The 27,500-nt window shown below is 37.7% G+C and overlaps 1 protein-coding gene and 1 pseudogene across 1 annotated transcript in view; one reads left to right on the top strand and one right to left on the bottom strand.

Annotated features, from left to right (window-relative positions):
* Positions 1-27,500, bottom strand: part of LOC143033047 (alpha-1,6-mannosyl-glycoprotein 4-beta-N-acetylglucosaminyltransferase-like) — a 105,337-nt gene that overhangs the window by 22,071 nt on the left and 55,766 nt on the right. The window contains exons 3-5 of the mRNA XM_076198248.1: positions 21,472-21,643; positions 9,499-9,663; positions 3,966-4,131 (exon numbers count right to left, since the gene is read on the bottom strand). Of these exons, the coding sequence (XP_076054363.1) occupies positions 3,966-4,131; positions 9,499-9,663; positions 21,472-21,643 (503 nt within the window). The remainder of the gene's footprint in view (positions 1-3,965; positions 4,132-9,498; positions 9,664-21,471; positions 21,644-27,500) is intronic.
* LOC143033048 (uncharacterized) lies at positions 25,616-27,226 on the top strand (annotated as a pseudogene).

Below are 27,500 nucleotides of genomic sequence, written 5' to 3'. Positions count from 1 at the left end.
TATATATATATATACAATATATATATATATATATGATTTAAGATGACTCTGTTGTAGAACTCAAATAGGTTAGTCACGCAAGAACGTTTCCGTCTGAATCCATGCTAGCTATCTTTTATTAAACAGTTACTTTCTAAATGATGTTCGATAGCATCTCTGATGATAGTTTTCATAATTTTTCCTACAATTGAGGTTGTTGGCTTCTTTTTGTCACCCTTTTTGAATATTAGGGGTAACGTTAACTAACTTCCATTATCATGGGGGATCTCCGGATATGCCTGGTTTTCTTTTTCTTTTCTTTTCTTAATGATTTCTAATTGAACAACAATCTTGTATTTCATTTCCTTTAAGATTCTTGGATGCCAACCGTCAGGCCCAGGAGTTTTAACTTTGAGTTTTTATATAGATTTTTTATTTGCTGATTTTTGTTATATATAGAATAGAGAGTAAGTTTTCCCTTACACTTCAAGTTGACCGTCAGCAAATAATAATGGACCAATGTGATTCCTAATAACATTTTCATCTCCAATGTAACTATAGAATTCTTTGGGATTCTCTTTGGATTTATTAGCGTATTCATTTCGTATTGTCGTGTTTTTTTTTTTTTTACCGTTTTTTATAAATGCCTCTGTATTATCACATAACTTTGATAGTCGTTAGGTGCACCAGAACACTTGTATTTCTTATAAGCCTGTCTCTTTTTAGCAATATTTTTTTCAGTTTTTGTCAAGTCATTTGGGGGTTGTATGTCCTTAAATGGGATGTAAGTACAAATTATCTTAGTAAGCGTATTTTGAAATGTTTTCAAATTTGATCTATAGGTCTTTCGCTTAACTTTGCCTCCAAGTCTGTAAGCTGAAGCTCCCAACGTAGTCCTATGAACTGAACTTTACTGAAATTAGGTACTTTAAATATACAACTACCTATTCTTTTTTCAGCTTGAATCTAAGTTGTGATCACTACTTACAATGGTTTCACCAACTTCAACATCAGTTATCATGCTCTCGCGGCTAGTGATCAATAGATCGAGTAAGTTTCCATATCTTGTGGGCTCTTTTACGTGCTGAACTAAGTAATACTCAGCGAGAAAATCTATCAGGCGACTACCTATATTGCCATGTACGAGGGTTGCCCAGTCAATGTCGATAAAATTGAAATCACCCACTATCAGTAAAACTCGGTTGCAGAAACTAGACAGTTCTTGAAACTACAAGGATCTGTTATCTCTAGACAAAATTTTAAAGAATAGAAAAACATACTCTGAAAATTATTAGTGTATTTGTAATTTAACCTTAAAGATTATGTATTCAAAATAATCCGCACGCTTTAATTTACCTGTATTAATCCACTTATTTGCCTATAATCTCCATAATAATTCATTTTTTTCATGTTTTTGGAACCTAAACTCAGTACAGGCCCAGTCCTTCTACAGTGAACACGTCTCGAAATACTACTGCTTCTCTATCTGTGCGAGAACTAATTGTGAAATTGCGTCACTAAGGCCGGCCACACACGTGCAGTTTAAACTGACAGTTACAACTGTTCAGTTACAACTATCAGTTGAAACTGCACGTGTGTGGGTATCTCAGTATTACTGAGATACCCACACACGTGCAGTTTCAACTGACAGTTATAACTGAACAGTTGTAACTGTCAATTTAAACTGCACGTGTGTGGCCGGCCTGAGACAAGTTCTCAGAGTCCTTTGCTGAGACTGTCAAATGTCCTTAAAGTGTAGTTAATGACATTTTGAAGAAATATGTAAGGCAGAAAATCCACTGATATTGGGTAAATGTGCAGTAGCAGGGCAAAATGTGTGGGAAATAAAGATAATGCCTGGTGTGAATTAAGTAAGCTATGGAGGGAGAAAGTAACGGTCCCAGAGTAGTCAGACATCAAGACAATATTTTTTGCAGGAATCCCATTGATCTGCAGAATATCTCTGAGTACCTTCCGATGCACCGAGTCAAACACCTCAAGATCACCATAAGCTGCAGGAAGTCCATGTGGAAACTCAAACCGTGTCGATGACCCACAAGAACACAAAGTGCTGAGATCCCCTCAGTTGTTAACTCGCCGGATGTGAACCTAGGTGTCTGAAACTTTAGCGGATGTGAATTGAACCCGTGCCAGTAACATATGGGCAAGCACCTTAACTGGAACACTGAGTAGTTTCATACCGCGGTATTTGTTGTAGCCCTACAAGTCTCTCCTCCCCTTCCAGATAGGGACGACCAAACCCTTTTTCCAGTACGAGGGAATAGTACCAGATTACCAGACAGTAGACTGTATTACATGAAACCTGCAGACCATGGCTTCACCTCCAGCTCTCAACAAATCTGCACTGATGTTGCAGACGTCAGCTCCCTTTCCATCCTTCAACTTACTCACAGCCTCTTTGACCTCAGTAAGGGAGGGCGGAGATTCATCTATCGGTGGATCGGTATCCGCCACCCGAACGGTGGAAGGTAATCTTTGAGGAGAGGTCGTCCACCCTTAGTCAGAGGGTCACTCATGACCAATTAATAGAACTACTCATCAAAGGGGCTAAACCCATCAACGACCGCCCATCACCTGTTCAGATTGTGCTGTCCTGAATCGCAGATTTGGAGTGAAATTTCTTCAGGGTTTGGTAAGCAGGCCTGAGATAAATTATGAGGTCTGTATCGGACCATCTTCCCAGCCGTTCTGGCAACAGGAACCAACTCTATACTTTCTAATGTCTCAAACGACGCCACAACATTTCTCAGCCTTTGACGCTCTCCTTAGTAGCTTTCAGAGTATCACGTTTGACAGTGTCATACAGTTCTTCAGAATCTTCAGAGGTGTCAAACACCTCAAACCAATAAGATTCCAACCGCACACTCCTGGGCACACACATCTCCTTGAACTTTTCCAGAGGTAATCCAGGTGGGTTACATTTCGGGATTATCATGAACATGATACGCAGTCTGAGCATTGTGACCGCAAATTTGCGATCATTCTTAAGAATTCAGCACTCCGATAAGACCTGCAGATCTGTAGGACCTTCCAACAAGTACTAACACGTATGTGATCGATCTCCTTGGCTAGTCCTCCGATGAGATGGAGTAGTCAAAGTGAGAATTACTATGTTTCCTTCATCATAGATAAAGGAATACAGGTTAAATGTTTTTATACATTATTGGCCCCATAACAAAAGTTATTCTTATTAATTAAGCGTCACTGTAGAAATGTCTGGAAGTTATGATTTCTTTGCTAAACATTTTGTTACAGTAATGTACCTTCTACATATTCGTTCTGGCTAATATCTGACAATGTTATTCACCTTAGAGGGGGACTTAGGACATAGAAGGGTCTCGAACGATCATGTCCAGAGGTCACGATCCCTTAGAAGGGTGAAGCGTTATGGCATTAGGTAGAACATGAACTAAAACAGATAAATTATCATATCGAAATAGCAACACGCTGTTCTTTCGGTGTACCATTTTACACTAGATTGCATAGAGTATGGGTGTATTGACTGCATAACTATGATGAAGTCAATACAATAGTGGCTTTAGCGAAACCCGTATGGACAAGATCACATCAGTCATAGATATTGCAGGTTACTCTCCATTTAAGGAAGAATAATGATCACTTTTAACCTTTACAGTCCCTCCTTACTGCTACGCTCTTTAAATATCTCTTTTACCACCCAAATGACCCCACCTCAACGGAGGTTGAATTATTTTGAAAAAAAAAACATGCGGTAGGAGACCTTTTGGTTCATATCGATGTTAGATCCACAATAATAGAGAAGTAGAAAAGTAACTATATGGATCAATGAATAACCCAATAAAAAATCAGTGTGTAGATAAATGAGTAAACAAAATAGATTAAGAAGACACAAATATATTTATAAACTAAGAAATTACAGTATATTGCTTAAGTGTTCATCAAACCAATCCTCAAAACTTCGTACTGTACATTCGACCCGCCCATACCTGCTTGGTTCTCCACTGGACCCTCGCCACAGAATCATTGTAAGTTCTCCTGATAGCGGCGAAGTCGATGCTGGGATACATGTCGGCTGGGGGCTGGAGGACCCGAATGAAGCCCAGTTCAATTTCGCGCTCGTAGCGAACGGCCAGACTCGAAGCTCGGCTCGATCTGTCGAACGAAAGATTGATACTGAAGCTTGTGGCAAAGCCAAGATCTGATCACTGGAGGTAGGGATAGAGCGTGTGACGTAGTCATTACACATCGTTGTCGTGTGTGGTTGTGGATACAAGGATGGGTCTATAAGATTGTTTACTAAGTTTCAGGGTAAGTGTGGGATTGGGTGAGGTTGTTATCACTCAACATAACTCTTTACCATGCTTCAGGATGGGAATTGGGCTTAAAGTGGGTCACGATACAAAATTGTTTACAAGGCCTCAGATCAAAATGCCAGGTTATATGTCTCCAACACTCATGAGGTTTTCTCAGCTAAGTAAAATAACTGCCTGAAGTTAGAATGAAATTCTTTAATCGTAACAAATTCATCGCAGTTAGTTACTTTTTTATTCTATCTCTAACCCATATAGGAGTTTCTCTGAGAAAACTTGTACAACGTAAGAACAATATATTTAGTGTGTCACTTTGTCATATACGATAAGTTGTTAATAGGTATGGCTTATCGTAGACATCTTTGGATGATACGTGTTTAAGAACCTTTTACGGTGTTTAGTGTCTTCAAGATTCAGTGGCTACGATAATTTTAAGATACAACTGGACAATTATGACTAATAACAATAGTATAAAAAAATATTAGAATATCCAACTATTGTAAATGCATATTACAATGATTAAGTGATGAAAAAGCACGTCAAAAGCAGACATTTCGATCCATAATGAGGTTGGATGGAAAATAAAATGCTTATGCAAGTGAATTTCTTCAACCTGCCCTACATTCAATCGCCTCTGCAAACTCACTCTACCCATTGAAGACGTGATTAGTAGGACCGTTTCTTCCAGTTTCAAAGTAAATCTCTTTCCTGACAGCTTGAGGTCATAATTTCTCATTCGGTTAGTATTTAGTGTAAAAACATTTTCAATTATGATGTTACCATTACTCATAAAAATCTTAAACGCTTGAATCTATATCTCTATCTATCTATCTACCTATCTCTCTCTCTATCTCTCTCCCTCTCCCTCTCCCTTTCCCTCTCCCTCTCCCTCTCCCTCTCCCTCTCCCTCTCCCTCTCCTTCTCCCTCCCCCTCCCCCTCTCCCTCTCCCTCTCCCTCTCCCTCTCCCTCTCCCTCTCCCTCTCCCTCTCCCTCTCCCTCTATATCTCTATATCTCTATCTCTCTCTCTCTATATATATATATATATATCTATCTATATATATAAATATATATATATATATATATTTATATATATATATATATATATATCTTTCTCTCTCTCATTTTTAGAAGAAGTTCACATATCTTAAGCTAGGAGTGGGAAACCCTTGACACATACGTAAAACATGGCACGCTAACGACTATCTTCCGTAATGTGACACCCAGAGCTAACCTTAAAAAAATAATAAATAGATTTCGAACTTCTCTTGTATAACTATTGGTAACCGCATGCTGCCCTTGGCGGGGGATTGCGGCCTCATAGGTGAAGAAGGGGGTGGGCCCATACAGGTACTCATATATAGACCTATAATTTCACTCTGTTAGCACACGAAAAAATTGTGTATCAAAAATTGCCCAATTCCGGCACCCACATTAATATGTGTGTATATATGTATATATATATATATATATATACAGTATATATATATATGCATATCCCATATTTTAAGCATTTTGTGTGTGTTTTGCATTTGGTATGGGTTTTGTGGTTTGCCGCTACACTCTTGATCTATCAGTATAGTTTACGAAATTTGAGGACCATACAGAAACAGCATTTCTGTATTTCTGACTTAGAAAAATTAAATAGAACCCTGGGATTCCACCAATCATACAGATCATTAGTGGACCCTAAACTGGAATAATTGAGGGTGCACTAATGATCTATATAACTGGCTGAATCTCAGCATCCTATTTGATTTCTCTGAGGCAGAAATACAATGTGTAGTGTTTTAAGGTCACTAATGATAATGGCATCATGATTTTTTTCATTTTCTATTTCTTTTTTCACATATTTTGTAATCATACTTATTATTTTTTTAATTATGTGCCCAATTTTACATTAACTTGGATTTCTATTAGTCACTTTTAGACCACTCTCCTCTTTAATTCCTCATCTAGATGTGGAGCCCATATCCAGCAACACCCACCTCCATCCTCTCCCCCTCCCCCACCTCACCAACCCCTGCTTGACCAGCAGGGCGTTCATGCGAGACGAACTATTCTACCTGACTCTCCCCCTCTCCCTCCCCCTTCCCCTTCCCCTCCTTAGCGAAGTGTCCGACTTCCCATGAGGTCAAAACGAACCTTACAGTGTTAACAAGCGGCCTATACTTAAACCCAATTCTGTACAATATTGTAAATTGTGTATTCTGTAGCTGTGCAAGACTGCGAGTTAATTGTTGTATACTATTCTGAAGATGACTCCCTGAAGTCGAAACGCCAATTAAAAATGAAAGACTACGGAAGGTTTGCATTTGCCCATCCCCCTGAAATGAGATCTACTATTAGAAAAAAAATTAAATCTCGGTAAGAAAATTAATTAGTGTCAAAATGCTGTTGTGTTAATCTCAGTGTATATGTGTATATATACATATATATATATATATATATATATTATATATATATATATATACTTATATACATATATTACCGCAGTTCACTATATATATATATATATATATATATATATATATATATATATATATATATATGTGGGTGTGTGTGTGTGTGTGTGTGGGTGTGTGTGTGTGTGTGTGTGTGTGTGTGCGTGTGTGTGTGTGTATATATAGATATATATATATATATATATATATGTATATAGATATATAGATATATTTATATAAATATATTACCGCAGTTCACTATATATATATATATATATATATATATATATATATATATCAATATATATATACTTATATACATATATATATATATTTATATATATATATATATATATATATATATATATACATATATAAAGTGAACTGCGGCGATAGATTTAACTATTCTAAGTTCCATTTTCTTCAGTTTAAGAAAGAACTTCTTATTTTCATTGTTCAAATTATGAACGAAATCATCCATGATGCTTTGGAGAAGGAAAGGCGCTGAAGAATGCCGATAAATGCTATTCTTGAATATGTAACAGTATGTAAAAAACTGTTGACAATAACACCAAAAACTCGAATTATTTTCTGTTTCACAGTTATTTTCTCAATACCCTTTCATTAGCATCTACACAGACAATTCGCACTCTAACCCCGAAGTGGATTATGCAACAGTGTCTCATACAGAGATAGAGTCCTGATTTCCACCAACCATATGCTTCAGTCTTTATCATCGAACTCATTATTCATAGCTACCCCGCCATCCTTCTAAGTTGCTTATAAGTTATACAGCGCCCGAGAAGCAATATCCACTTTCCACTCCCAACACTCATTGATCTGTAAAATCCACTTGTGGGTCATCCGAACTTCCTGCCACAAAACTGATTCCAGGTAACAAAAATAAATCATATGAAAATCGACTAAAACATATTAATCTGTTTTCCCTAAAAAAGCGTAGACTCAGAGGTGACTTGATACAGGTCTTTAAGATACTAAAGGGAATTGACATCAAAAGTGACAAATTTTTCACACTGAATGAGAATCCGACAAGAAATAATGGTCTCAAACTGTCAGGAAATAGATTTAATTTGGAAGTGGGTAGAAACAACTTCGCCAACCGTGTAGTTAATGAATGGAATAAACTTCCTGCAAAGGCAGTGCAATGTAGTTCAGTTCGAGGCTTTAAGATTCGTTTAGATAAATAACTAAGCAAGATGCTGTAATGCCTGCCATCTATTTTATATTATTTATTTATTTGTTTGTTATTATTTGTCTGTTTATTAATATTTGCTTGGTTATCATTTATTACTATTTATCTATCAATTTATTATTATTTACTATTTACCTGTTTATTTATTATCTAAATTTATCTATTGATTTATTTACTTATTTATTATTATTTATATCATTATAATGTTTATTTTATATACTTATTTATTTTTTATTCTTCTTTATTTTATTTCATCTTATTTTATTATTATTATTATTATTATTATTATTATTATTTTTTTTTTTTTTTTTTTTTTTTTTTTTTTCTTTTTTTTTTTTTTTTTTTTTTTTTGCATCCGACCTATGGATATATACCATCTCATGTTGATATTCCCGACAATAAATGTCCCGATGAAGCAGCTTGGGACGCAGCATCAGCCCCACGATGCTCCCACTCCCACTCCAATGATTGTGGCAAAATATTAGGAATAACACGCAGCAAACCAGTTAAAGACTAACAGATCTCATGTATGCCAATAGCCCTCTTTCCACCAGCATAACCCAATGAATATGCTATTCACTGCATAAGTTTTATGTATACAGTATTTATTAACTTAGTGACATCCATACAAACCAATGTCACGCAGCACTCTTTTCTGAATAGAGACAAATGTCCACTGAAAAAGAAATGCTGATAATTCTTAATTTTCACTATCCCTTAGTTGTTATCTTAGATATTTTCTCTACTACCTCTATGATTCATAATCGGTGCAATATCGTCTTCAAGGATAGGAGTAATGTTTATTATTGACAAAATAATAATCGCACCAGCAAAACTGACACTTTGAGATAGCATATCCTCGTCTCTTATGATTTAACTTCCTTCTACCTGCCGTAGTGGTGTTCCCTTATTGCATCACACATTTTACTTGAATGCCCTTCAAACTCAACTCCTCAAAATAGTTTCCTACCATTATTACCTATACCTCTAAATACCAGTTTCATTGCATCTCATTTTAGGAGAATTAACTCCAACATTCCTTATCCTCTCTTCAGGCGAATCCAAATGATAACCACCTCATATCTTTATCTTCCCTCCCCTACTTACTCCTTGTTTTTCTTCACTTCTCTTACATTTCTTTCCGATCAATTCCCATCCCTCCAGATCCTTTCCAATCCTTCCCCATTCCATTCCATCACATCACATTCCATCCCATCCCATTACACCACATCACATCTCTTTCCTTCCCTTCCCTTCCCTTTAATTTGTTTCCCTTCTTTTTTCCTCCACTTTCCCTCTCTTTCGTTCCACTTTCCTTCTTCTTCCCCTCTCTATTCTCTTCCTGTTTTTTCTTCTACCTTCCTTTCTCATCCACTCACCCTTCACAGCCTTCGCTTTGCGTACACGCGCTGATTCACTCACTCTTCTGTTACCCTGCCTCCGACATTTACCTTGCTCAGACGCTCCCACACTTCCATATAGTTTTTGATATACCAGGCACTAGAGTTTCATCCTTCAGTTCGTTCATGTCTTAAGTTGATAGTCACTCTCACCTGAGGGTGGCGTCGGCGTCGGCGAGAAGGACAAGAACGAGCGTCTGCTTCTTCTCGTGCGTCGAAGTCGACCGGCAGAGGGAGTCCAGACTCCGCGTGAGGTAGTCGTCCCGTCGCCACACGGACGAGATGCCCACTGTCAGGAACCGCTCAACTTCCTCGTCACTGTAGGAGACGCAGAAAAAAATGAGACTTCTTTTTATATACTTTATTTTGTTTTGCACTGTTTTGTTTTGTTTTGTTTTGTTTTGTTTTGTTTTGTTTTGTTTTGTTTTGTTTTGTTTTGTTTTGTTTTATTTTGCTTTGCTTTGTTTTGCTTTGCTTTGCTTTGCTTTGCTTTGCTTTGCTTTGCTTTGCTTTGCTTTGCTTTGCTTTGCTTTGCTTTGCTTTGCTTTGCTTTGCTTTTGGCCGCGCGGTAGCCCAGTGGATACAGTCTTGACCTCACGAGCAGGTCGTCGTGATTTCGAGGTGCTCTAGAAAGATTTCATGGAATACTAAAATCCATGCTAAGAAAGTACGTCTTGGAAAACGAACAACATTGGGAAATAGAACTTCCTTCTTTACTCTTTGCAATTTGGTCTTCCACCCAAGAAAGTATAAGTTTTTCTCCAGATGAAATCATATTTGGGCAAGAGATAAGAGGTTCCCTAAAGATGCTAAAAGAGAAATGGAAGACTCCAGAAAAACCCATGAAGGTCCATTTTCATGATGAAAGAATGTTAGGAAAGCTCAACCAAGCTTGAAACTTAGCCAGACAGCATTTGAAACAAACACAATCCAAGATGAAATATAATGTGACAAAAATATTCAAGTTAGAATTTTCAAGGAGGCACTAGAAACAAAATATCAAGGTCTATATACTATTGTAGACAGAAGAAATTATTTGTACTATGCAATTTCCACCTCAGGTAGAAGGACAAAAATCTATGCCATATAAATTCCGTTAAAAATCATCATTCCAGGAATGCCTCACCCTGAATTGTCTTTCCAGAATTCCTTAGCTCTGAAAAGGTTGGATGAAAAACTGGCCCATTTAGAAGCTGAATATCAAGATGATATGGTATATCTAATAAATTCATACCCTTTACTAACTGCTGACGTTCCTAGACAAACGTCCACTGTAGAACATAAAATAGAGTTAACCCAGAGCAAAGTTATTAAAATCTAGTCACCCACATAGACTCAATCCTGAAAAGGTTGGATGAAAAACTGGCCCATTTAGAAGCTGAATATCAAGATGATTTGGTATTTCTAATCAATTCATACCCTTTACTAACTGCTGACGTTCCTAGACAAACGTCCACTGTAGAACATAAAATAGAGTTAACCCAGAACAAAGTTATCAAAACTCACCCATATAGACTCAATCCCGAGAAAATTATATTTTGCAGAAAGAAGTAAAATTCTTCAAGGGTTAATAAAACCATCATCTAGTGCTTGGTCATCACCTAGTTTACTAGTTCCTAAAACAGGTTGTAAATAAAGATTAATGGTGAATTATCGAAAACTGAAGGGCATCATCAAGCCCAATGCTTACCCATTACCACGCATAGATCAACTTATAGATGACATAGGCTCTACCAAGTTTGTCACCACCTTAGAGCTTTTGAAAGTTTATTATTGAATACCCATGCATTTAGAAGATCAAGAGAAAGCAGCTTTTGTTACTCCAGAAGTTCTGTATCTGTTTAAAGTCCTTTCCTTTGTTTTAAGAAATGCCCCTGCTACTTTTCAAAGAATGATGAATAAATTTATATCAAATTTGTCCGGGGTTAAATCATATTTAGATGATGTGGTAATTTACAGTAATACTCGAGAACAATATTTAGCAACATTACACGAGTTCTTCAACAGTGTTGACCAGGCTAAGTTAACAATTAAGTTAGAGAATTCTCAAGCCAAACCTCTGAAAGGTAAAGAATAGGCCAAGTTATTCCTATTCCCATGAAACAGAAAATATATAAGAAGATTCCTAGGGATGGTTGGTTATTATAGAAAGTTTTGTCCGAACTTCTCGGATTTAGCTGAATCATTAACAGAATTATTAAGGAAAGAGAAAATGTTTGGCTAGACTGAAAAATGTTGGAATACCTTTGAGCAACTAAAAATTCTTTCGGTGTATGTTCTTGCCCTAAAGAGTCCTGATTTTTCTAAACCCTTTCATTTATTCACAGACGATAGTGACGTTGCCCTAGGAGCAGCTTTAATGCAAGAAGATAAGGAAGGTTTGTTTTCTGTAGGTTATTATAGCAGAGATATGCTACCATAGAGGAGTGTTTGGCTGTGGTCGCTTCTCTACAATACTTTGAACCTTCCATAAACTTTTATTTTCCACTAATCAAACACACAGATCAAAAACCTTTTGTTTTCTTGAATAAAATGACCATCTCAAAATCAAACTACTGCCTATTTAGGTGGAACTTATTTTTACAGTCCTATAATCTCAACATAAAAAACGTATCTGGCCACAAGAATGTTCTTGCTAATACTCTTTCTTGAGGCATCAGTTTTAAGGGGGAAGACGTAACGTACTAGCGTGAACATGAAATATTTTATCTCTGTCATTGTCACGCCCTTGCTTGGATATCATTACCTTATATATATATATATATATACATACATAGATATATATATATATACATACACATATATAAATATATATATATATATATATACATATATATTTGTATATATATATATATATATGTATATATATATGTATATATATGTATATATATATATATATATGTGTATATATATATATATATATATATATATATATATATATATATATGTATATCATAATCTTATGTATATGTAAATGTTGTGTCTCATATTTAAGTATGTGTACTAGGGTAGGTTGGTGAGGTAAACACGGGGAACTGTTGGAAAATTACTGCTGACGTTTCGTCCTCAACAGGATTACTTCAGAGTATATGTATTTACCTTGACACCCTACCACTCATGTGTCTTACAATACATCAATATGTGTATTGTGTTCAAGATATTTAATGTCATTTAATAACGACACATAGTGGAGAATAGTGTGTAACAGTTTGAAGGGTGAGAGAGGGGAGTTGTGAAGATCAAATCCAGTTCGATGTTCCAAACGTCCTTGCGATTACATAAATACCTTATGAGAACTCGAGCGTCTAGAACGTACACTGGCCAATCTATCTGCCGCACTGCATAAGTGCGCAGATAGTGACGTCATCATTGAAAGTGATAAAAGGAGAAGAAATAAATTACATCGTTGACTATGATGGACATAGTTCTCTCCTCTACTAGCCCAGTGCCGATCTTATACAACGCCCCTAGCCTGATTCAAATTCTCAAAATGTTACTTCACGACTTCTTAATGCTGATCTATACGACGACCCTGGTCTGATTCGAAACCTCAAGATGTTTCTTCACGACTTCGTAATGCTGATCTATACAACGCCCCTGGCCTGATTCGAAACCTCAAGATGTTTCTTCACGACTTCGTAATGCTGATCTATACAACGCCCCTGGCCTGATTCGAATCCTAAATATGCTTCTTTAAGACTTCTTGACACTGATCTATATAACGCCCCTGGCCTGATTCGAATCCTTAAGATATTTCTTCGCGACTTCAGAAATGCTGATCCTACGTCTTCACGACATCTGAAGAACAACGTCCCGGTCTAAAAAAAAAAAAAAAAAAAAATGAGATATTTGATTGGTAATAGTCAACTTTGTTGGTATTGATGAATATACTAAGTAAATCATTATCTGACAATATTTCAGTTGATTTATTTAAAATCTGATATATATCTTTAAAACAGAGATAGTAATGAATGTTGTCTGCTGATAATTTTGGTTTTTCATCCTCTCCCTAACTTTGAAAAGAATACAAAGGATTTTTCCCAGTCTTCTCCTTTTCTGCATGAGGGGACGGAGAGGGGGTCGCCGATTTAATGAAGCGGCCTTGCTGTGGATGTGCTGTGTCTTGCGACACTGCTTCTGACCCAGGGAGAGTGGACAAGATGCTGGGATGACCAGTCATCCCAGAGCCAAGATAAAAGGGAGAGAAGGGGGTGGATGGGAGTGGAGTATGTGGGGATGGAATGGGTGGGAGTGGATTTTATGCCTTTGTTTTTTGGCTACCTCCCTTGTAAGGGGGAAGGAGCCTTTGGTATACGTATGAATGTATTCTTGTTTCCTCTTCTTTATTACACTAATCCTTGGCATATGTTTGTTCGACTAGATTTTTAATTACAAGGAAAAAAATACATTTCCTTGTAGTTCCGTTGAATATCTCCCTGTCTGCTCCTTCACAGAATTTCTTTAAGCCTGAGAAGTTCATCTTCCCAAAATTAAGTCTGTTTTAACTGAGTAATATGTTCCTTGGCTTTGTTTCCCCATTTTCCAACAAAAATTCCTCTTCTACTTCTTCCTGACACTAATCATTGATATTTTTATTCACCCCCATGTAGAATATGTAAAGAAAGGTTTCCCTAAAATTCCTTTTAGTTTGGGTGGTATTCGCGAATTCCTCAACGTTTGCTAGTGCAAAGTATTTCTTCAAGTCTGAGAAATCTGCTTTCCCAAAACTGAGTCTATCTTGACTGTGTAATTTGTTGTTTGGCTCTATTTTCTTATTTACACTAATTCCTATAGCACAAAGGCATTTCAAGTAGCCAGTGATGTCTGGCTCTTTGGTAAGTAGCGCGTTCAAATTTGTGGAAGTGTTATTCCTTCTTACACGAGACATCTTTATTCATTGGGCCATTGTATTTGCCATTGCAATGCCTAACAGGGTATTATCTTAGGAATCCGCTTCATTACTTAACTTTCATTCCTCGTAATTGACCTCAGTGTCATTGAAAATTTCCAAAGGGGCTCTTTTGCTTCTTTGCTAGATATTCTTTCTTAATATTTAGCTTCATTCGGGGCTCTTGTCTTGGTAAGGAGGGAAGTATTGCACCATGAAAATCCTTTCTAATAGGTCCTTTAGCACTATTTTTCAGATGACGTGTATCAGCTTGTCCTCAATCGAATTTCCCTTTTAGATCAACTTTACGACTTCCTTTTCCAACCTAGTATGTTCATCTTTTCTTTGCTGCTCCATAATCACTTTCAAGTATATTGCATTTTTCTGTTAACTTGACAATGAACCTTCCCGAATATCCAACAGTCCATTAATATTAATCTCCCTTGATCTTATTCAAACATTATATATATATATATATATATATATATATATATATATATATATATATATATATATAATATATATATATATATATATATTAGATTAAATCTCATTCGTCAAAGTCTCATTTTCCCTTTGAATTAGACAAAGTTCTTTTTTCTAAACCAATTTTGCGGCCTATTCTTTTTCAGTCAAGCTTTTGCTCCAGATCATGAAATTTTGATAGGTAAGAAGAGAGCAAACTCCTCAACAAATTCAACTTGGCCGCAGTTTCAACTTAAGTTTCAATTTAATTGTTAAGACCTTGTAACCTTCCTTTTAGTTCGCCCAAAGTTTCGTCCTGGTCAATTTCCCTAAAATGAGTTCGTAAGTCAACAGCAGGAAAACACATAATGTAAGCCAAACAATTTACTTGCTAACACTTTTTTTTAGACCGTCGGAAAGAAAAAAAAAAACTCTTACTGATTCAGTTCCAATCAATTTTATGTTCCAGCCCATTAAAATCATGTATACATTTGCAAAGTATTTTCACAAAAAGAAGTAAAGCGTTCATAGCTTACTCAGCCACGTCGACAAGCTGTTACCACTCCCAGTTGGTACATACCTGTTTGTACTTTTGTGTGTGTGTGTGTGTGTGTGTGTGTGTGTGTGTGTCTGTGTGTGTGTGTGTGTGTGTGTGTGCGCGTGTGTGTGTGTGTGTGTGTGTGTGTGTGTGTGTGTGTGTGTGTGTGTGTGTGTGTGTGTGTGTGTGTGTGTGTGTGTGTGTGTGTGTGTGTGTGTGTGTGTGTGTGTGTGTGTGTGTGTGTGTGTGTGTGTGTGTGTGTGTGTGTGTGATACTCTAACCTCAAAAAGTTCCATAGTTCTTGAAGGACCGGACACCATCTCCTACACTAAGTAAACCTAGTTTTTTATAAAAAGTGTAACATCTTTGAATGAAAATTGAAAAGGTCTGCTTAGCCATTTCAATTGTTAACAGTTTTGAATAGGCACTTTTAGTCATGTAACGTACCTACCGCAAAATACGAGCGGTATCGGAATACGCAAAACTACCTATCAAATGCTCAATATCAAATTTATACTCAAATTGGACATGAGAATAGGCAGAATAACATGCTCATTCAACTACATTGGTAACTCTTTTCCAAGCGTCATGATCTTATTCTTTTGGTGGTGTCCACCTTGCTCGCAGAGGGGAAATTTTTCTTTAAAAATTCATTTTGAGAGTTTGTAACGAACCAGTTCCTTTTTTTTTTTTGGGGGGGGGGTAGAAGTTCAAAGGGAGAGGGAGTAGAGTACACTGGGGGTAACGGAGCAGGGCGAAACATTAATGTAGAGTAATATGTCAGCGTAGGACAAAATATCACTTTAGGATATGTCAGAGGAGAACAAAATATCATTTTAGGATGTAGTGTAAATGAAGGACAAAATATCGTGGTAGGATGTAATGTCAGTAGAGGACAAAATATCACTTTAGGATGTAATGTCAGTGAAAAACAAAATATCATTTTAGGATGCGAGGTCAGTGAAGGACAAATTTTCTATGTAGGACAAAACGATAATGGAAAACTAAATGTCATTGCCGGACAGAATGTTAACGAACGACAAATGGCCAGCGTAGGACACAATGACAGTGAGGGACAAAATATCCACAAGGAAACAAATGTCCATGAGGCACCGAATGTTAATGAAGGACTAAATGTCAGTATAGAACAAGGTGTCAATAAAGAACAGAGTGATGATGTAAGGCATGATATAGAAAATCATAACAATTCAAAAAGAAATAATCACGAGTTTCTAAAAAATGTACAATGCTCGTAGTATTAGGAACAAATTGAAAAACAAAACCGGCGCATGTCAAAAGTAAAAATCTTGATATGAAAGGAATAACCGAGACGTGGTTAAATGGCAAAGAGGTTGAAGCTGATTTTGATATTACAGGATAGAAACCACAAGAAAGATAAGGGTGTTGTGTTGTACATTAATAGCAATATCCATGCCTGTGTATTAGAGAAAGTGAAACAGGATGCATATGATAGTTAATAGGTAGAATTAACTCAAACAAATGGACAAAATAAGAATGTAGGTGCAATAAATAGGCAAAAAAAAAATTATCATTAGCAGACGACAAACTGTTGTTTCAAGAACTGTCTAGTTTCTGCAACCGGGCTTTACTGATAGTGGGTGATTTAAATTTCACCAACATTGTTTAGACGATTCTCGTACATAGCAATATAAGTAGTCGCCTGATAGATTTTCTCGGTGTCATTTACTTAATTCAGCACGTAAAAGAGCCCACAAGACATGGAAACTTACTCGATCTATTGATCACTAGCCGCGAAAGCATGATAACCGATGTAGAAGTTGGTGAAACCATTGCAAGTAGTGATCACAACTTAGATTAAAAAAATAGATAGTTGTGTATCTAAAATACCTGATTTCAGTAAAGCTCAGTTCATAGGACTACGTCAGGAGCTTCAGTTTACAGACTGGAAGGTAAAGTTAAGCGAAAGACCTGTAGATCAAATGTGAAAACATTTCAAAATACGCTTACTAAGATGATTTGTACTTACATCCCGTTTAAGGACATACGACCCCCAAATCAGGCTCTCCCAAAATTACTTGACAAAGAAACTGAAAAAAGTATTGCTAAAAAGAGACAGTCTTATAAGAAATACAAGTGTTCTGGTGCACCTAACGACTATCAAAGTTATGTGATAATACAGAGGGATTTATAAAAGACGGTAAAAAAAAAAGAAAGTGACAATACGAATCGAATATCGCTGATAAATCCAAAGAGAATCCCAAAGAATTCTATAGTTACATTGGAGATGAAAAGGTTATTAGGAATCGCATTCGTCCACTGATATCTGCTGAGGATCAACTTGAAGTCTAAGGGAAAACTTACTCTCTAAATATAACAAAAATAAGTAAATAAAAATGTATATAAAAACTCAAAGTTAATAAAATACCTGGGCCTGACGGTTGGCATCCAAGAATATTAAAGGAAATGAAAAACGGGATTGCTGTTCAATTAGAAATCATTCAAAAAAGACAGTCATACCCGGAGATCTCCCATGATAATGGAAGTTAGCTAACGTTACCCCCATATTCAAAAATGGAGACAAAAAAAAACAATGAACAGGACTATAAGCTTAATTTCAATCGTAGTAAAAATTAATGGAAACTATCATTAGGGATACTATTGAACACCAGTTAGAAAGAAACTGTTTGATAAGTGGTAGCGGGCATGTATTCAGACGGAAACGTTCTTGCCTGATTAAACTACTCGAATTCTACAACACTGTCATCTCAAATCATTACAAAAGACACAATATAGATTTAATATATCTGGACTTTGAGAAGGCTTTTGATACCGTCCCACACGAAAGACTACTTGCTGAATTAACTTCACACAGAATAAGTAGAAGCCTATTAAGCTAGACTAGTAATTGGTTAAACGATCATAAACAGAGAATTCTTCTAAATGGCAGAACTTCTAGATGGAAAACTGCTACGAGTGGAGTTCCTCAGGGTTCCGTTCTTGGACCATTTCTATTCATAGCATGTATAAATTATATAGACCCCGGATACAACACTGTGCGGAATGGCAATTGATTGCTTAAACCAATTAGATATTCAAGAAGATATGGATAAACTACAACAATGGTCTGAAAAATAGCCAATGAAATTTAACCCAAGTAAATGGAAGGTTATGCACACAGGTAAAAATAACAAAAAATACAACAAGTCATTTGGAAAATCGTTAATAAAAGTGGATAGTGAGAAGGATCTCGGCGTAATTATCAGTAACGATCTCAAATTATCTAATCGGTGTATTTCCACCTCAGAGAAAAGAAAATTCTAGGACTGATTGCGCGATTTTTTTTACTTTAATGTGCCATCTGTCATTAACAAGCTATATAAATCAATACTCCGTCCACATTTGGAATATGCTGTTTCCGTATGGTAATTGAATCTCATTAAAGACATTGACAGATAGGAAAAGTACAAAGGCGAGCCACAAAACTGATTCCAAATATCAAAAATTAATCATAATCGACTAAAACATATCTATCTATTTTCCCTAAAAAGCTTAGACTCGGGGATGATACTTAGGGAATTGACATCAGAAGTGACAAAATTTTCACATTGGGTGCAAATCAGACAAGAAATAATCATCTCAAGCTGTCAATAAGTAGATCTAATTTGGAAAAAGGTAGAAACAACTTCGCCATCGTGTAGTAAATAGTCATAATAGCTTCCCACAGAGAATTTGCAATGTAGTACAGTTCAAATTTTTAAAATTCTTTTAAATAAACAACTAAATAATGTGCTGTAATACCTGTCATTTATTCTATTTGATTTACATATTTATTCCTATTCATTTATTTAATATTACACTGTTTTTTACTAATTATTCATTACAATTTATTATCAGTTATCAATTGTCAATTTTCTTTCTAATGTTTTCAATTCTCCTCACTATAGTTCTGACTTTGGGAGGATGAGCATAAACAAGTTGTCCAAAGTTATCCATTCTTAATTTCACACAAGTTGACGTTTCGACTTCAAGGAGTCATTCTCAAAATAATAAATCACAAATCAATAAAATCGAACTGCCATAAAACAACTACATTTTCACAGAATGGACAAGTTGACGCGTTGCCATATACCTTATAAACAAGTTCAGAGGTGACATGGAAAGGCTTACATTAGTGTGTGGGCCGCCGACCTGACCCAAGCTGATCTTCTCAGGGGTGGGGGAGGGTTAGTTGGGGCAGTGGGCAATGCAAGATGGATGGACACAATTCCATTATTGGTAGGGTTAATTCTCACATGTCTTGAAGAGCTATTGAATTAGGAAATGGCTGTTACCATATTAGACTGAATATTAATAGTAGTGGCCCATTCCCTAATATACATAGGTCCTAACGTTTTTAATTCTTTAATATCATTACATTGGGTAACTACTTCAATGTTATTAACAATGGTTGCTCTATCAAGGGTAGACTGGTGCTCGTACTGAAAATTATTTTTAATCGCTCCCTGTTGGAGATGAAGCGTTAGGCGAGGGCTGAGACTACAAGTCGTAAATCTAAGGTATGCACATTTGTAGACCGTGCAGTCTCCAAAAGTACAGTTAAATTTATGCACAACATTAATTTTTGACAAAGTCCCAGGCTTACCAGACAAATAATTTTTCAGCACTTACTCCTTCGTGCATTGGTCTTTATCGACCTAACAAAGGCATTCGACACAGTAAACTTTGATCTCCTCTGGAGTGTCCTTCGTAAGTTTGGTATACCTCTAAAATGTATCAATATCCTTAAAAGTTTTCATGGGGTAATGAATGTCTGTGTACTGGCGGGAGGGAAAAAGTTAGAGCCCTTCATTGTCGAGTTGGGGGTTAAGCAGGGATGTGTCCTGGTATCTGTAATATTCAACCTGTTTCTCACTGCTGTCACAACTCTTAGCCAAAACAAGCTCAATGGTGACAACGGAGTGTGGAAACAATTCCGCCTAAGTGAAAACCTCTTTAATCTGACCCTATAGGCCCGCACCAAACTTATCACCGCTCATCTCATGGAACTACAGTATACTGACGACTGTGCTACTGGCTGAGTTCGCAGAAGCCCTACAAAACAATATCTTAGTCGTCTCCATAGTTTACCATTCCATAGGTCTGCATGTCAATACACAGAAGAAAGAGATGCTTGCACAACATAGAACTGCGCCAGTTCCGCCCGTTTCTCAAATCATCGGTATACAGTTCAACCGAATGCAACAGTTCACCTACCTCGGCAGCATGATAATACCAAAACACAATATAGACGATAAGATTCAGACAAGAATCCAGCTCGCATCCGCATCTTATGGCCGGATACATTCTCGGGTATTTGATAATGGAAATTTACGAACCGAAACCAAATATCCGTCTACAAAGCGGCCTGCATCTCTACCTTACTCTTCAACTCAGAAAACTGAACCAACTACAGACGACATATAAAAGCTCTTGAGGCTTTACACATTCGGCGTATTTAAAGAATCCTAGGGCTAACATGACAAGGTAAAGTATGATACACTGAAATCTTGCAACGTGCACAAATCTCCAACATTAAAGCATTGCTAGCAAAGCGTCAGCTGCAGTGGTCGGGTCACGTCGTCCACATGCCTGACAATCATCTTCCCCGGCATTTTCTTTAAGGGCAATTACCTGATACACGTCAGAATGCAAGGGACAGAAAAAAAAAACATAAAAATCAGATAAAAACCACACTTAAGAAGTGTAAAATCACACCAACTGATCTTGAAACCATGGCTTCTTCATTTTAAGTCTGCTCACAACCAAGTACGGGATAGGGAAATAAGACATCAGCTCAAAAATAGGTTTTATCCAACAGATCCAAAACTGACTTGCCTGGATCGTGGAAGGATATGCGGGTCAAGGATTGGAGTGCACAGTCACCTCTACTGGCATCATCCCCAAAGATCTCGGCATCACTCAATCTTCACACTTCACCGGAGCACTGTCGTCGTCCATCACCGACGGACTGCCATAAGTAATTTTGTGTGTGTGTATATATGTGTGTGTGTGTGTGTGTGTGTGTGTGTGTGTGTGTGTGTGTGTGTGTGTGTGTGTGTGTGTGTGTGTGTGTGTGTGTGTGTGTGTGTGTGTGTGTGTGTGTGTGTGTGTGTGTGTGTGTGTGTGTGTTTGTGTATGTGTGTGTAAATCATTGTACAGGTATATGACTTTCTTTTCTACACGTGTAGGTGGTTACCTAAAGCCCATGACTTACTTGGGATAGGGTGGCGTTGGGTCCACGCCCAGCATGACGGTGTCGTTAGGGATGGGGATGGGCTGGGGCACAAAGGTGAGGCCATTACCCGTCACTTGCTGGTAGTCGTGCCCGATAGATATATTCCGGCTTCCGGAACCCCAGGTCTTCAGGTCCTGTCCACACCAAGCTCCTGAAGGAGAAGGTGGAAAAGATCTTTGAAATCATATGACACACTGGAGCATCTGAGAAAATTACCACCTCAGTCCAGAGATTTTTTTCTTTTTGTAATGCCTGATAATGTCATTCACACTAGGATATACTCCAGACTGAATGAAAACAGACTGTATCAATTAACTCCTGAAAACAGGTGTTTCGAATAAAATACAAGTTAGTTCACATGTTAATGCTGAATTTCAGGAAAAAAAATTCTTGGTCATGCCATTTTCCTTAACCACTTCAGCACGATATAGATTAGGTATTTTCATTTTCATTTGAACTTAAGGCAAGAGACGATTTTATGAATTTGAGGGGGTGGACCCTGCCAAGAGAAATGTTTCATATTTCACCAATATAATAAAAAATAATAAATAAATAATAAATTAATAAAATAGAATAAACTAAAACAAAGAAATAAAGAATAATTATATAAATTCGTCTGTCAAAATTTAAATATTAAAACACAAAAATAAGATTTAAAGAATAAAATTTTAGATTAGGTTAATTTTCTCTTTTCCTAAACTCAACCTAAACATAGACTGAAATCTACTCTCTCCAAATTTGCTGACGATTCAAAGATGTGCGAAATAGCAAATGATCACTCGAATCAATTAAATATTCAAGCGAGGGTCTCAAAAGGGGCTAATGAAAGCTAACATAAGTAAATGTAAAGTTATGCACATACTATACGTAAAGATAACACTAAATACAACTTTAAGCTGTCTGGAAAAATTTAACAAAATGGATAATAAAAATTACCTTGGTGCAATTGATTATCATTAACGATTTCAAATCATCTAAGCAGTGTATTTCTGCTTTAGAGAGAGCAAATAATTTTCTAGGACTAATTGTACGATCTTTTGATTTCAAAATTCCGAATGTCATCAATCAACTATATAGATCAATAGTCCATTGACATATGGAATATGATGTGTTTGAATAACATTAAAGATAGTGACAGATTAGAAAACGTACAGCGGCGAGCCACAAAACTGATTCCAAATATCAGAAATATACACAGTAACGCGGAACGCTCTAAGGAAATTAAAATTATATATACATATACATACATATACATATACATAAACATATACATATACATATAGATATACATTTACATCTATATTTATATTTATATTTATATTTATATTTATATTCATATTTATATTTATATTTATATTTATATTTATATTTATATTTATATTTATATCTATATTTATATTTATATTTATATTTATATTTATATTTATATTTATATTTATATTTGTATTTATAATTATATTCATGTTTATATTTATATACTTATATTTATATTTATATCATATTTATATTTATATTTATAATTATATTCATGTTTATATTTATATTTATATCTATATTTATATTTATATTTATATTTATATTTATATTTATACTTATATTTATATTTATATCTATATTTATATCTATATTTATATTTATATTTATACGTATATTTATATTTATATATACATTTACAAATACTATAGTTGGGCAGCAGATAATCTTTTAGGCAGATGTCATTGAAATTTGCAGCAGCTTTTGTGTTCACGAGTTTTTTGCTGACATTCTCGACTTTTCTTATGTTGGCGCGCTATGTCGTGCTAAGTTCTCTAATTACCTGGCCAAATAGCATTGGTGGTATAGGTAAAGGCATGGTAATTATCTTCTTAATTTATATGCAGAGCTTTCGCTTAATAGTTAAGCATCTTCAGTGCTAATGAGTACAATGTGTGGGGTGGGGGGGGGGTGATTATATATACACAATACGCAGATCACAAACACTTCAGTTCTGACCCGGTTAACCAATCAGGAAGCAGAACACGTAGCTCCGCCCACGGACCAATCGGCCGTGAAGCTGAAGCGGAGCTCAACGTCTTTTGATGTGGGGGTAGTGAATGGGCCTGGAGTCTGTCTGTTCATGGTAGGGCTTTTATCTTTTATGTATAAGGCTTCTAGGATATAAAGGCGTGTGTGGTTTCTGTCTGTAAAATAGTGATGCCCTCCTCCCAGTGTGGTTTCAGAAAGGAGAGAGGAACCACTGACATGGTGTTTTCGTTAAGACAAATCCAGGAGAAATGTCTCGAACAGAACAAAGATCTTTCTATAGCCAGAGGAACGACTCCCAAAAAGAATACTCTATGGACAATTACAAAACAACCACCAAAGAGCTGGTGGCCCTAAAAGGAGACGGTCTCCAGCTTCGGGGTTACCATTTGTAGTGTTTGGTTACTGCATTTGGTGTAGGTACACTTCAGTGAGAGAAAGGAGTTACTCAAACTCCATTTCTCTCTGGCCTTGTTTATTGGAAGTATAATGCAAGTATAGGTGACCAAAGCCGACGTCTTGTCGGCGAAACATAATTCTTTATGCAAGAATGACATAATACATAATTGATAGCACCACGACTAATTATTCAGAATAATAGTATTAATATTTACAGACATTTACACATAGATATGAGAGACGTAACAGTATTAATAATGTTATATTTCCATAATGCAAGTTTTTGTGGGGGTGACAATGTTAATTAGAAAATTGACTTATGGTGCGTGAATTCTACAGAAAACAAATCTTCAAGCCATGACCTTGCTACATATATATATATATATATATATGTGTGTGTGTGTGTGTGTGTGTGTGTGTGTGTGTGTGTGTGTGTGTGTGTGTGTGTGTGTGTGTGTGTGTGTGTGTGTGTGTGTGTGTGTGTGTGTGTGTTTGTGTGTGTGTGTGTGTGTGTGTGTGTGTGTGTGTGTGTGTGTGTGTGTGTGTGCGTGTGTGTGTATGGGTGCGTGTGTGTGTGTGTGTGTGTGTGTGTGTGTGCGTGTGTGTGTGTGCGTGTGTGTGTGTGCGTGTGTGCGTGTGCGTGTATGTGTGCGTGTGTGTGTGTGTGTGTGTGTGTGTGTGTATGTGTGTGTGTGTGTGTGTGTGTGTGTGTGTGTGTGTGTGTGTGTGTGTTTGTGTGTGTGTGTGTGTGTGTGTGTGTGTGTGTGTGTGTGTGTGTGTGTGTGTGTGTGTGTGTGTGTGTGTGTGTGTGCGTGTGTGTGTGTGTGTGCGTGTGTGTGTGTGTGTGTTTATGTGTGTGTAAAGACAGACAAATATGGAGGTGAGGTGGCAAAATGAAACGTTAAGGCTTGAGTATGGAGCTTTATTCAGAGCCAGACGTTTCGTCCTCTTGGGCTTTCCTCAGTAGACTGAAAACAAAATAAGAATCAAAGTCCGTCAACAGCTTACATTGTGATCTGATGACCCTGCGTGGCCTCATCCCGGTCTCGTTGTCCCACACTCGCCAACTGCCAGCTGGGCGGACATTTGGGCCCAGGACATAAACCCCCCACGATATTTTGTTGTTTTCTCGGTGGCAATGTATCCCGCCTCCAAAGCTCTCCTTTCCTTTTTTTCTCAGTTCCTTATGTAAAACGTGAGCTTCATTCCAGTTTGGCAAATGATCTTCTTCATCGATATGAACTACTAGGGCATTTGATGTTCTGTGATGTTTCACATCCCTCTTGTGTTCTTCAAGTCTTTTGTCCATGCCGCGTCCTGTCTCACCGATGTAAGCTTTCTCACAACCTGTACAAGGAATTCTATAAACAACACTTTTATTTTCTTGTAAATTCTCTGTCTTTTTGGTAAACTCGCCAATTCTCTTTCCCGCTGATGTTACCGAATCTAGGATATTTGGGCCTGGGATATTTGGGCCACAGAACTGCAACCTAGGACATTTGGGCCACGAGGGCCAACTGGGGTGGATTTTTGGGCCAAAAAATAGTTATTCTTTTTCCTTTCAATATATTACTAAATATGTTATATATCTTTTTTGTTTTTATGTTTTATTACTTTTTTTGTATTTTATACCTTTTTGTAAGTACTCTGTCATGAAGTGTTTTATCTCTAGTTTATTGACAGTCCCAACCAGATTCTCTCCTACACCTCTGTGGAGCTCTGTATATAAACCTAGCCTGTCAAGAGATGTCATATCACATTCACTGAGCTACTCAACAATGCCAGCTGAGCTCGAAGTCATCACATCATCTAGAGGGGAACAGAAGATCTGTCTGGATGGCTTCATGTACACCAAGAAGCATGTTGCCAAGTCAGTTGATGAGATCGTTTGGCGGTGTGTCAAGCGTTCCTCTACCCTCAAGCGCCCTGCTCTCATCAAGACCACCAAGACTGTCAGTGAACCTCGGGTTGTGTCGGATCACAACCACCTCGCTCATGCAGTTGGATGCCAAGTGGAGAGGATTCGCCAGTCCATGAAGAGGAAGGCTGCTACCACCAACGACCGTCCCAACTAGATCCTCTCCTTCACGGTAGCAGAGCTTCCAGAGGAGGTCAAGGCACGCATGCCTAAGGCCGACTCTACGAAGCGTGCCCTGCGTCGCATCCGGGCTGAGCACCGTCCGAGGGATCCTTAGTCTCTGCAGGATCTGGTCATCACCGGCAACTGGGCATCCAACCTCCACTATGACAACGGGCAGGAAGCAAATGAGCTCGTCATCACCTTCACCACCCCACGTCATCTGGAGGAGCTAGCAGCCTGTGACGACTGGTGCATGGATGGCACCTTCTCCGTTTCTCCAAGACTCTTCACCCAGCTCTACGTGATCCAGGGTCGGTCCCACGGCGTCTACCTTCCTTTGGTCTACGCCTTGCTGCAACGCAAGACACAGACCAGTTACGAGACGCTTTTCCGGGTTCTTGAAGAGGGTGGCTGTGATCCCAGCACAGTCATCATCGACTTCGAGCGGCCTGTGGAGCTGGCCCTGCGGGTGGTCTTCGGGGAGGAGGTCCAGGTCCGGTTCTGCTTCTACCACCTGAGCCAGTCCATCTGGAGGCAGATCGAGGGCCTGGGGCTGAAAAACCTGTACGAGTCTGACGACGAGTTCCGCATGTTCTGCTGGCAGCTGGATGCCCTCACCTTCCTTCCCCCAGAGGACATCAAGTCAGGCATGGCACACCTAAGCTTCACCATGCCTGATGATGCTGCAGCACTCATTGAGTACTTCGACTCAGACTACTTTTCCGGCCAGCTCCGACACCGTCGTGACCTCCACTCCAACCCCAGGCCTGGAGTCATCAGGCCAGTGCGCTTCCGCCGCACGCCGCCCATGTTCCCACCTTAGAAGTGGAACATGCACCAAGCCACCCTCAACAAACAGCCCAGAACCAACAATGTTTGTGAGAGCTGGAACAACAAGTTCTTCAGCCTGGTGGGACACTCAAACCCCAGTGCCTGGAAGCTAATTGAGTGCCTGCAGGCTGAGGCTGCCACCGTCGATGGTGTCCTGCTCCAGGAGGAGCGTGGGATCCGCCCTTCCAAGCGTGGGAAGATGGTGTACCAGGAACTTCAGGTCCGCCTCCACAACCTCGTGCTTGACCTCAAGACAGGCAAGAAGACCATCCCTGCCTTCCTTCGTGGCATAAGCCACAACCTCCGCGGAGGACAGCCCAACTTGTAAATAATTGTGCTGTTTTGTGCTTGTATTTTGTACATTTTACTGTGATTTTTTCACTTGATTTCTGTAAATATATGTCCAATTTATGCTGTGATATTGAATAAAACAGTTATATTATTAAAGATTGCTTGTAGTCACTTTTTATCCCATGTCCCAAATATCCTAGTCACCGTGGCCCAAATATCCGTGGCCCAAATATCCATTCAGAGGTCTTACCTAGCTAGTCCACTGAGGAAGGCCCAAGAGATCGTAACGTCTGGTTCTGAATAAAGCTCCATACTCTAGTCTTAACGTTTCATTTTGCCACCTCACCTCCATATATATATATATATATATATATATATATATATA

This window comes from Oratosquilla oratoria, chromosome 15 (genome assembly GCF_046742065.1).
Source record: "Oratosquilla oratoria isolate Oo_2021 chromosome 15, ASM4674206v1, whole genome shotgun sequence".
Taxonomy (NCBI): domain Eukaryota; kingdom Metazoa; phylum Arthropoda; class Malacostraca; order Stomatopoda; family Squillidae; genus Oratosquilla; species Oratosquilla oratoria.
Note: the sequence above shows the minus strand (reverse complement) of the source record. Positions and strands in the feature narration are given on the sequence as shown.